The 13195-nt window shown below is 33.1% G+C and overlaps 1 protein-coding gene across 2 annotated transcripts in view; it reads left to right on the top strand.

Moving 5' to 3' along the window:
* SNX29 (sorting nexin 29) overlaps positions 1-13195 on the top strand; it is a 128869-nt gene that overhangs the window by 90740 nt on the left and 24934 nt on the right. For both annotated transcript variants that reach the window (XM_061993607.1, XM_061993605.1), the window contains one exon: positions 4118-4257. In XM_061993607.1, the coding sequence (XP_061849591.1) occupies positions 4118-4257 (140 nt within the window). The remainder of the gene's footprint in view (positions 1-4117; positions 4258-13195) is intronic.

Raw genomic sequence — 13195 nt, 5'->3', positions numbered from 1 at the left:
TTTTCTTTTTAAAAACAATGTATGTAAAAAAGGCAGATATAAAATTAATGAAGCATTCTTGCAAATAAAAGGAGGTATTTATGAGACTAGGAAAAGATCTTCATTATTATTTGGATCTTAACCGATCAAATGGCTCTCTTGACGATTCAAGACACAAGTTCTTTCTGGTTAGACACAAGACTTGCTGTTTATTCTTCTTACCAACTCAGTTTCTTCTATACCTTTTTCTTAGCAGAATTTCACAAAGTACCTTTGATCTTTGTAACAATTCCCATCTATATTTTTCAGAGCAGATCTCCTTTTTCAACCGTGTTAGCAGGATATCTCTTCCTTGAGATCTTGAAAGTCTGCATTTGTTTACTTCTGTTACTTTATCTTCCCAAACATGCATTTATTTTCCTAAAAATGGAACTATGTAATCTAGCCTTTAATACTGTGAAAATGTCAGCTTTTTTTTGCAAAAGTGTATGTGCTTGTAATTTCAATAAAATTGCTTTTTCCCCAAATTAGATTCATATCAAACACATATAAATCTATGGATTGAATCTTAGGGGTAGATCTCTGCTGTTATGTGAATAAATATGTGAGTGTAGATTTGTATTGACAGATACAATCTCATACAGTCACCAAAGAACTGTACTAAAAGCATGGGATTTTTTTCACCAATAATTACCAATAAATTCTATTTACTGTTTTCTGACAAAACCTCTTTATTACTGCAACAACTTGTCAGTCATAATTTGTGGTAGGATCCTTCCTCTTAGTAGCTGACCTGCTGTTACCAAATGCACGTTTGATGATAATGTATAGACCTATGGCTGAATCATTTTGACCTTGGTTTGCATTACTTCTGGAAAGTACATTGGGTATTAGTACATGGTACAGAATTTCATGGTAGCTAGCTCAGTGTTTGTTTTAGAGATCAAATTTATATCAGGCTAGAAGAACATTTTTAACTGTTTTCAGGCTGAGTTTCATTTCTGAGATTTTCTGTATTTCACTTGAATTAAATGGCATAAAGATTAGCAATATTTTAAGTAGTAATTTAGTCTGCTATAAACAGCAAAAATACATTCCCTAAGCATGTTCTGGCAGCCTTAATTAAAAAACTCCTTTGTGTCATTGTTATTTGCAGTTAATGAGATTCTTTAGAATATCATAAGGGGTAGAAAGTACTTACATTCAGCATTTTGCTCCTGTATTTATAACAAGCTGGTCCTGCCTGTGAAAGATGTTTTTAATGAAATGCATGTGCAGCACAAAAGTCATACTAAAAGAATGCAGCTATTGCTTAAGAGTAAATCTTAATGTCATTGAAACAATTTCACTGAAAATACTTTTGTTGAGGATTTATGTCTAAAAAAACTTAAGGATTGAAAGAGTGCTAATGAATGTGGTACTTTAAAAACAAAGATTGTATTGGGGGCTTGAAAACATAATTGATAGAAGTGATGAAAGTAGAATTGAGGAAGTGGAAGTGAGGCTGGTTCTTTGGAAGGACTCCAAGCTGAAGCTGTGTCTGTACCATGATCAGGCTTTGTAGAACGCCTCTGTCCTCTGTTATATACTGTCATGTAAGACCAAGGGAGATATGATTACTCTGTAACTGAAATGATCTTGTGTGCCCAAACACCACCACAGCTCATGTGGTTACAGCTTTCAAAACCAAAGTTGTTCCATAAACTATTACATCTTCTCTGAGATCTCCAGTGTGCCACACTTTTTTGTCTTCTGTCTGCTTTTAGTAGCAAATTAGTATCCTTGCCAACATAGTGATATGATAAGTTAAATACTTTGAGTGAAAAGATGCGAGGAAAGGCCTGTTCCTTGAGCTGGTCAAAGAATCCAGGAACAAAAATATTGGTGAAAAGAGGAAAACTAACAAAATTTATATTAGTCAATTAGTTAATTGGTGTTGCACTACACTTTTATTAATAGCATTTGATTTTATTCTAACATTATGTATCCCCACATATTAAATTTTTTGCTTCAGCGTTTCCCAACAGCTTGTGTAGACTTCTGTTCCACACATTTGTCCAGAATTCATCAGTGCAGCGAGTCACGGAGCAAGCTGTTGCTCTGTGCTGTTTGAGTAGTAACTGTACTCAGTTGTGGAGTACTGGGTGAGTGACTCTGCAGAGTGGATTGCATGAAGTGTCAGTAATGTAGCTTTGTTTTTTGATAAAGTACCAATTTTCAAGAGTTTCCAGACATGGTTTCTTCATTTATCAGTAAATCAATTAACACTAGAACCACGTACTACACAATTTGTATGTATATGTTTCTGAAAATGTAACTGGTGAAAAAGAAATAGTTCATGTAATAATTGATATCGGTGTGAAAGTTAAAATAAAAACCATGCATTGTATGTTTTGCTGATACAAAACTGAAAGGTGACACAGGGCTGGATGTCTGTGTAAGTTTATAGCTAGAAAACAACAAAAAAGAATCTGTATGTGTTTTGGAATTTTGTGAACTTAAAGAACACAAACACTGCCCAAGTTTTTGAAGCCTGCCGGTATGAATGTCTTCAGCAATTGTACATAAGTATTACAGTGGTTACATGTCATTAAGTAATCACATACAAATAGAAGACAAGAGGAGAGAAATACTTAAATGATAAAAAATGAGGCTGTTCTTAGTATACAGGATTAGTTGCCAGTATTTGAAAATGTACCTTAGCATTGGTTGATTTAAAAACCAAAAGTGAATGTGAGCTATTACTTTGAGAAATGTCATTGAAATCTTGTCTCATTTCCTTATGTCTCCTAAATACACTGGTCTCCTAAATATACCAGGAACTGGTGTTCCTGGTAGCTTCTAATGAGAGATATGAACAGAGCTTAATATCAATAAAGGTTCTAGAACTCTACAGCAATCCTTCTGGATTCGAAGGATCGTCATGCTTTGATTGTGTGTTAATCTCTTTTACCTAAGGGATAATCTTCAGATTTGCATCCCATGCATGGCAGCATGGCTTGAACCTTTTTAATAGAACAAATTAATTCAGTGTTGTCAAGTGTATTTGTGGTATTTCATGGTGGATTGGTTTTTTTTGGGAATTTTTGCAAGAAACAAGAGTTTGTTTTAAAGGCTTGTCTTACATGGATAAATGATACAGGTTGGATAGACACATGGTGTAGATAAGTCTTTCTTTGAGAGCTGTAATTGTCTAATAATATTTTCGGCTTCATGCCTAAAGAACATACTCTGACACTTAAACCAGATAATCAGAATGCCTATGTTTCAGAGATACAGCGTACTGACTGTAGCACAAACCAACCAGCACCTAATTTCATTGTAAACCTGTTATAATCTCATGTTAGTGTGAAATCTGTAGAGTTTATTTTATAGTTCATAGTAATTGTGATCCCTCACAGGAGAAAGTTTAAGCTAGGTGTAAGTTGCAGGATGTATGATGTTGTGCTAGCCATTAGACTTTTTATTTGTAAGTCACTCAGCAGAATGTGGAGTTTATAGAATAATTTCATTTATTGAGGTCAATATAGTATAAAATCCTGAGATCTAAAATACTGTGGGAACTTCATTATAACATTTTTATGAATTGTGATATAATCTTTAAAAAGACAAGTCTACCATATGAAAACTCCATCACAAATTGATTATTTATTAACATAATAAAAAAACTGGAGAAATATTAATCTATTCTGGAGTTTCTTTACTTCACATTTGAAAAGTACAATTGTGATGAAATTGTGTGAATAAGTCCCTGTTTCCTCCTGTGAAGACTGGTAATTCTGAATCTCTAGAAGAGTTACATAAATTGTTATGCCACTGCCTCTGTGCTGTTGTTACACACAACCTTACTTGGGTTGTAAGATTTTGTAGAGATCTACTGTTAGGAAAAGCATTCTGGTCCATAAAAGAGGCGTTCTGCCAAAGAGAGGATTCAGCATCATGTCAGTGATGTTTTTGTGAAACAGACTTTTATTAGATTGCATGATATTATTTTATCTCTAAGAAGGGCAAAGTCAAGGGGTTTTTGACAAATTGCCAATATACTTCTATAAACATCATATATCATCAAAAGATCAAATTTTATGCTTATTAGAACTGTTTAGTTTGTTCCATTTATGTTTTCCCTTTCTATTTTTAGGATGCGAAGTTTGTAGAGGAGCGACGCAAGCAGCTACAAAATTACCTAAGGAATGTAATGAACAAAATTATTCAAACTGTGCCAGAATTTGCAGCCAATCCAAAAAAAGAGACTCTTATTCAGCTGATGCCCTTTTTTGTGTAAGTATTTATCGAATAGGCAAGAAAATATTAAGCTTTTCTCATCAAAATGTAATTTAAAATATAATCCAAACATCTCCAAAATCTTTAAAACTGTTTTTTTTTTTTAAAAAAAGAGATGGCTCAAGTTTAAAATACAATTGTTTTTGTTATATTGAAAGGAATATGTGACATATATATACATATTTTTTTTTTAATTTAAATGGTGGCTTTGGACAAAAAATGTAAAGCTTTTAGAAATGTCATCACTAAACATATGAAGGAAAATATGGTTATCAGGGGGAGTCAGCATGGATTCAACAAGGAATAATCCTGTTTGACCAACCGGATAGCCTTCCAGGAGTGCATAACCGGCTGGCTAGATGAGGGGAGAGCAGTGGATGTCATCTACCTTGACTTCAGCAAGCCTTTTGACACTGTCTCCCATAACATCCTCATCAGAAAGCTCAAGCAGTGTGGCTTGGATGAGTGGACAGTGAGGTGCATCAAAAGCTGGCTGAATGATAGAGCCCAGAGGGTGGTGATCAATGGCAAAGTTGGAGGCCTGTGGTCAGTGGAGTTCCACAGGGCTCGGTTCTGGGGCCAGTGTCATTCAGCATCTTCATCAACGACCTGGATGAGGGGACTGAGGGTACCCTTAGCAAGTTTTCTGATGACACCAAACTAGGTATATCTAGCAACATTTCAAGGGGTAATGGCATAAAACTGGAACACAAAAAGTTTCACTTAAACATAAGAAAAAACTATTTCACCATGAGGGTGATGAAGCACTGGCCTGGGCTGCCCAGGGAGGGTGTGGAGTCTCCTTCCTTGGAGATCTTCACGACCCACCTGAACACATTCCTATGCGACCTGATCTAGGTGACCCTGCTTCTGCAGGGGGGTTGGACTAGATGATCTCTGGAGGTCCCTTCCAACCCTACTATTCTATGATGTCTTTGAATAGCTAAGTGAGTTCAAAATCTGCATCCATACATATTCTTCAAACTTTAGGTGTTTTTCCGTTTCTTCAATTTGGCCTTTTTCAGTTTTGTTTTGCTTTTGTTTTTTTGTTTGTGTGTGGTTTGTATTTTTGTTTTAAAATTTGAGAGATGAGAGTGGAGCGTTATTAGAGTAGTTACTATCCAAATTAAAAAGTCAAGCTGTTGAACTCTTTCTAGCCGAATTTCCCAATCTGCCAATGTGTGTTATGATTTCCTTAATGTTTAATGTTGAATATGTTCAGAAGTAGTTTAATACAATCATATGTTAAGAATATCAAAACAAACCCTTTGATATGCAATCAAACAAAAGATATAATCTGTTAAAAGCTTTCCATTTGCTATGAAATGTAATTCTTTACTGTATTTTAAAATTACATTTAAAACTATTTAGGAAATAACATAAATTTAGTTTTCAAAGTGGTGTTACCTTATTTCTTTCACTAACAATTTTTCACTATAATGTTTTTATTTCAGTACTAAGCCTGTACAAATTATGCTTAGATTGAACACAAATTCATAGTAACACATCATATTAAATTTGTTGCCCCCAAGCCTCTGCTCAGGGATCATGTATCCATCCATGCCCGTGAATCCATGAGTGGATCAATTTGCAGAATCAAGGCAATTTAACATGAATGTCTTTCAACAGAAGTGTACATATTTAGCTGTATTATTCACATGCTCTTGGGCAGAGTTTCAGATTTTCAAGTTGAAACTTTTATTTCAAGAAAGCGATATTTATTAGAAAATACAATAGAAAATGGATGAATGCCAAGATGTGTTTTATAGCATTCATGTTTTTTCTTTTTTTCCTGGATTTGAAAAAGCAAAAATCAATTTGACGAGACATTTTGGTGATGGTGTTACAAATGGCAAATGATAGTAGGGACAAATATTTCAAGAGACTTACCTTTTTCTCCCTAAGAACCTACTTTGTAGAATTTCACTAAAAGCTGTACATTTGAAATGATGTCGATAAGTAGCTTTTTGTTAACTTAAAGAAGTTGTCCATGTCATATGTGATTTTGTTTTTAAAGAAGAGGGGGGCAAATAAAAATACATTTGCAATTGAATTTTCAACTTTTTATTCTTCTTCTGTACAATTATATTTTAAGGTGGTTAAGTATAGCTGTGTGAAGTAGTGAACTGATAATTTCTTGTTAACTTCATTTCTTAAGTTACTGCTTTAAATGTAGGACAGCAAAGTAAATTCTGAACAGTGTGATATTTAAGGTCCCATCTTTTCATTGGCTTATTCTAATTTATTATATTGAGTTTCACACAGATAAGCAGTAATGTGTAATAACATCTGTACATTGAGGCTAGCTAGTTTTTCTTCCTCAACTAGATTTTTTACAGAAGAAATTCTGTTTCAAGCTTTGTGCTAAGACATCTTAAGATTATATATATGATTATTTCAGGTGTACACTGAGTTGCTATAGAAATGATCATTACCTCAATAGTATCAATGGTTGTAAAGATAACAACAGGAGTATTATTAAAGTATAACAAAAGTGAACAACTGTTTCAACTAGAAGCTATTAAATTAGGAAATACTGTGAGTAGTCTAGTAGAAATATTAATTTGAAGCCTAGCCCTAATTGATGGAAAACATATTTATAGTGGTTGTTCATTACTTGAACTATGATGCATTATTTACATGCTTTAACCAAAATTGTTTTGGAGTTGGATTTTTATTTCAATTATTAGAATTTTATGTAGTCTTTTAAAAAAACCCTGTCAATTGTACAATTCAACAGTGACCATACTGTGAGGTTATAACTGTGAGATAATACAGTACTGATGGAAAAGCAATAACACTATTTTTTTTCTTCTTAATGTACTGCTATTATGGAAATATTTTATTACAGTATCTTTTTATTCTACTTTGAGAAAGGACATTTCAAGAATAGTTTATGTATAATCTCTTAGCCACTTATGTTCAAAATAGGAAGACAAATTTCCTCTTATTCCTTAGCCCTAAACAATTAACTTTCTTCTTGATAGTTAATTTCATTTCTTTGTGTAAATAGAATTTTGATCTTATGTTTTTGTTTATTAAAAAAAGTGCCAGATATGATGATCTGCACAGGAAAAGATTAAAAAATCACCACCTCATGTGATGTACAAGTCAGAAGAAACACCATTACACCATTACTACTTATGTAAAAGAACTCCCAAAACCAAGCAAAACACCCCAACCTTATTTCTTCTGATAAATGTGATGAGCTAAGTTAGATACAATGAATGTCACAGAAAGAGCCAAGAGAAGGCAGCATATTTAAGTAACATGTTTTCTTAATATGGGTAGAAATTAATGTGTGAAACATTGTCATACAAAATAAAGCTATTATCTCTAAGGAAAGAAATTTGTTCAAGGAGATTAGCTCAAAGAAGTTTGCCAACACCATTTGTCAACAATTTGTAAACACCAATATGATAGACTGCTAACCTATTTTGGGTATAACTATGTGAGAGGTTGCAAAAAGGCTGTGTATTTTTTGAGCATTATTTGCATATCATGGTTTCAAAATTGTCAACAGATGACATGAAGTTGTGGACTATAGTGGGTACAAGAATGACATTTGGACATCATGGTAAAATGTTCATATCTGTATTTGTGAATTATTTCCTTGGAGTTTTTTCTCTAATAATAGATGTTTGAATATTCTCTGTCAGGGTAGATAGTTCTTCATGGGAATGTTAGTGGGATACTGAAAAATCTTAGCTATTGAGCAAAATAACCATATACCTCATCTACAGTAGACAGTAGATTTTTAATGCATTTTCTACTGAGATATCAGAACCTTCCTCGGTAGCTAAAGCAGCAGTATTAAATTAATATAAAGATCTTTCAGGCAATGATAGAAGGAACACATTTTAGAAGGTATTGTCACTGCTAGGCAATCATTGGAATTTTCAATGTTGTTTATTTTCTGGCAGTCATGGCTTGGCACTGTTGTTTAGTAAGAAAAATGACTAAAAGAAAATGCATTTCAGTTCCACCTCATATTGACAGCTTCTCCAATGTTGTCCTGCCTGAATGGATTTTGAGCTTCGTCAACAGGGGGTCTTGAACATGCTGGACTCTGCAAAGTGTTTATTACATTATTCAGTTGTAACATTTGTACTGTACCTGCAGTTCTTTTAAGTGTAATAATATTTTGATTTAATAATATTTGACTATAAACCACTGTAAATACATATAATACTTTTGATATATTTGTGCTTTATAGCACAAATATCTATATTCTTAATGATTGTATGTAAGTTACTGATTGTATCTTTATAATGGAAAGAGCAGTTACAAAACATTGACATGTTAGTAATAGTGCTGCAGAGGGTAGTGATAGCTCGGTCTAGAAGAAAAAAATGACAGTCTTTATATGCATAAGAAGTCTCCAGGGCATTAGATTTGTCCATTAGGAAGCAATGAAATATAAAATCAAGAGTAATTATCTGGTCTTAAAGACTTTTTTCTTACTGGAAAATTAAATGACCACACTTCAGAGTGAAAATGAAAAATCCCATAAAGGTTATGTCTGATTAGGCATCCTATAGATAGAAATTGAAGAGTCAGTTTTAATTAATCACTTTTAAGATCTGAGGTTCTAGAATATGATTGTAGTGAGCATAAAATAAGATAAATGTCTCTTGAGACTGAATCCACTGATTATTAAATACTGTAAGGACTATTGCCTAAATTTTTTGTTGTATTTCCAAGTACAGTGATTTTATACAATCAGACACAGATCTGATGAGGCAAAAAATTTTAATTGATCTATATGAAATAGCCTAATTTCTATAAAGTCATAGATTAATTTTATTTTGAAACTCAGACACAGTTAACAGTTTTCAATAAAATAACTTAAATTGGTTTGCTAGCATTTCTCTTCATTATTGTATCAAATGGTAGTGTTTAATCATGGAAATGTAGTTTGTTTTGATTCCTTATGCTGTGAACTGTCATTAGGGTAGTCTTTCTTTTGTCAGTCTCTAGAATTTGTAATTTCACTTTGTATATTTTTGGATTTTAGTGCTGCATTATCTTAGTCCCTGACTTAGTCAAATAGTTTCCTTTCTAGTCTACTTTCGGATCTTAATGTGAAAAAGAGATTCTGGCTCTGCTAATTTGTCTGTTTACATGATGATTAACAAATTCTTTGTAATGATAAAATTAATATAACAACTTAAATTTTCCAGTCCATGCAAGCAAAACCTAAATCAAGAATTGTAACTGCAGAATTGGATTAATATATCTGCTAGCTAGTGAAAGCCTGTTAATAAATTAACATTTATTTGCACTCATGCCTGGGACATTACAGAGAAATAAAACTTGTTATAGCAAGTACACTTGTATTTTAATCCAATTTTAATCAATCTATCTGAAAAATACCACGCACATTATCTCTTTGTAAATAAGAACAGGAGGAACCTTTGGCAACAGGCATCACAGTTCTGTGGACAATATGAGTCTTTCAACATAAATCATAATCGCTTATATGATTCCAAGTATGAAAAATGCTTAAATGTTGTAAAATGTTGTGAAAAGAAACCCTAACATGTTGTGATGTTCCATTTCCCATCTCTGTGGTTTCTGATCAAATTAATTCTTTTAGAAGATAAAGACTTTCGTCCCATCATCTTCACTGAAGGCACCAATTGAAATATATAAAAATGAAGAAAAACTTTTTTTTACTGTAAGAACAGTGGAACACTGTTCACAGGTTGCCCAGATGTTAATGCTTCATCATTAGAGATATTAAAGGCTTTACAGGACAGATTCCTGGGAAACATGTTGCAGGGAGATTGGCTACATGATCTCCAGGGTGGCCTTTCAACCTCCAATAGTCTTTAACTCTATGAATCCTCAAAATCTCAACCTGCAGTTTTAACTTGTATTTTACATAAACCCAGCACAAAGAAGTGTTAGTTAAGTATACAGCTGGTGAAACAGATGCTACATGTGAACAGAAAAAAGCTTAAATGGTGTGAAACTACTAAAATGTAACCAACTTTATAGCTATGCAGTGCTCTTGGAATAAGAGTACAACCAGTTCATGGACTCTTTTGCTTTGACAATGCAAATATTTGTATTACAATATATGCAAGAATAGTAAAAACAGAGCTTTGTGAATATTTTCAGAGATTACTTTGCTAAGTATTTTTTATCATTTTCTAGGCCACAACTACATGTTACAGCAGTTTCTAGATAACAATTATATGTTCTTCTGTGCTGCTGAGCAGGAAATTTGTTCTCTTGTCGCTGCTCAAACATGTGCTTTAAAGAGAGCAGAGATTCTACTCATTAAATCATCAGAAAAGAGGCCAGAGCAGGTTCTGAGAAACTGTTGTCTGTGGGATGTGTTTGAACACCAGAGGAGTCATCGGTTCTCGTTGATGATTAGACAATTGTAATGTTCAAAAATATGTTGTCTTCATTTCACTGGATGTCATTACTGGCAACATTTGATAGCAAAACTCTTCTTAGGTGTTTAATGTCAGTTGCCTTTGAGTCAACAAGTTAAATTGCAGTAAAAAATTCCCACTTTCTGCCTCTCTTTCTTGTTTTGTAAATGATTCCTCTCTCCTGGAAGGTGAAGTTATGAGAAGCACAGTAGAGATACAGGTACCAGCTGACAGACTAATTTCAGTACCAGCCAGTCAGCCACTCAAGAAAAATATAGAAATATTGAAAATATTCTGTAAGATTTATTTAGCACGAAACAGTATGTATAGCAAGGTATCTGCTTTTGGTTTTTCAGATCACAAAGTTAAGGCAATGTGGAAGAATAGATGTTTGTTCTCTGTGGATTGAAGAATTTTGCTTTGATTTGGATTTTGAGGTTTTTCTTATAATCTCTAGTTCAGTTGCAATTGTTATAGTGTTATTGAGAACATTTAAATGTATATATTAAAGGACTGGGAGGTGAAAAGAATGTTAACTTCTATACAATTCAATTGCTGGTATTAAAGTGTTGCTTTCAAGCATAAAGGAAATAAATCTGTAAAGAAAATTACTGTGAGGTTCCTATGGATATTTTATCTCTTGAATTCCTTTTAAAGAAATTGAAAATTGATCCTTTCAAAGTCACTTTCAAAATATATCAGAGGGATAAAACATTTGCTGAGAATTAGTTAACTACAACCTAGTCTATTGGTTGTTGTATTTCATTCATGTCTATGTATTTCATAATCTCTCATCAAGGGATAGTTTACCATACAGTAGATATCGACACTGTTTTAATATAAAGAGTGAACTAAAGCCTCATCACAGAAACATTCTTGAAACATTATTTTAAATAAGATCTTTGAGTCATAGATGTGAACGTATTTACATCAAAAGGTAGAGGAGAAAAACTTCTCAAAACAGTGCTGTAACTGTGTTCTTGGTCAGTGATGGTATTGAGATGAGATTTTCATAAACTAATAAAAATGTAAAAGGAGATTTAGGATTATAAATTTCTTTGTAGAACTTTAAATCTCAATTTCAAATGAGATGAAAAATGTTTATGTAATCTTAGTCTACTCACGTCGTGTTCTAATGCTCTCTGCCTCATTTTATGATTTAAAAGAAATCAGTTCTATAACTACAGAGAGGCTTCTAAACTTTTCTAACTATTTCCTTCGTTTAGGAGATGCTTAACTGGGCTGATTATTTATAGTAGCAGTATGGCTCCTATTTAATTAGTCTTTCTGGATGAAAAGCTACAAAAGATGATACTTGGAAGAAGCACAATAATTCTAAAGTATGTTTTTTTATCATGTAAGCAATATAACAGAAATCATAGTTGATTCAGAGTTAGTGCATTGACCGAATGATAATCCCTCCCCTTATTTGAATTCTTATCTATATCTAAAGTAAATAAGGAGAAGCCTAGACACTGACATACATCTGTCTCAATCCACCAGTGAAAGCTTTTGTTTTATAATTTTATTGTGCAGAAGAAGTTAACTTTGAATATTTCTAGGTATTAGAGTGACTATTTGTGTGAGTGCTCAGTACTCATTGAGGCGATTGTTTTGACATCATTCCTTTGACATCCATGTAGTTAGGATATGGTTAGATATTTAGTCAGACATTGCATCAGTTATGTCTGTAGGAGTTGTGTTTAGTTACATATGTGTGTTTTATACTGATTTTTTGTTTTGTGCATTCTGTAACTTGTTGGGTCTGCAGTTGCAGAGTAGAGGTTCTTGGGGCATCTGGAAATTGACCAACAAAATTGTCATGTCTGATTTGCAGTGTATGTGATGCCAATATTCTACTGTTAGTGCATTATCAGACAAACAGTAAGATTAAAAATAAATAAGCAATCCATCCCTGAAATACTGCAAAACAATGTCAGGGTAAAGGAAGGGAGTTTTAAATACCATTTTGAATGGATTAATTTCTCAAAAAAATGAATTGGTGATGACTTGACTTAAAGCTACTTGTGTACACATCTGAGCCTTGTAATAGAATAAATGACAGTATTCAGCTAATGTATCCTAAGGTATTGTGACTAGTGGCCAGATTTTTACTTCATTACTTCCTTTGAAGTGGCAGCTTGTATTATCAACTTGACACGAGTGACTTCAGTATTGCTTTAACAGATCCCAGTTATATTCTATAACAGTAAATAAACACTATGCTAAAGAGGAATATAATTTATATGAACAAACTGGGAGTAGCATTTGCTTAAATATGTGACTTTTAATTAGTAAAGCACCTCCTAATGCCTGAAACATGATAATGAATGCAATTTATTACTATGTTAATGGATTGATCTAGTTATAAAACTATGTAGAGACACAATATTTATCTTTCAGTAGAACTGTGTTGCCAAGCACTGATGATTGTTGAGGTAAAAATATGTTAGGTATCTAAAATTTTATGAGCCTATTCAGATAATGCAGGAAGTTCCATTGCAAAAATGTACTATTGTTCTGTGGAATTTTACTGATTATAGAAT

The sequence above is a fragment of the Colius striatus genome, chromosome 3 (assembly GCF_028858725.1).
Source record: "Colius striatus isolate bColStr4 chromosome 3, bColStr4.1.hap1, whole genome shotgun sequence".
NCBI lineage: Eukaryota > Metazoa > Chordata > Aves > Coliiformes > Coliidae > Colius > Colius striatus.
This window is presented reverse-complemented; position numbering and strand designations above follow the sequence as displayed.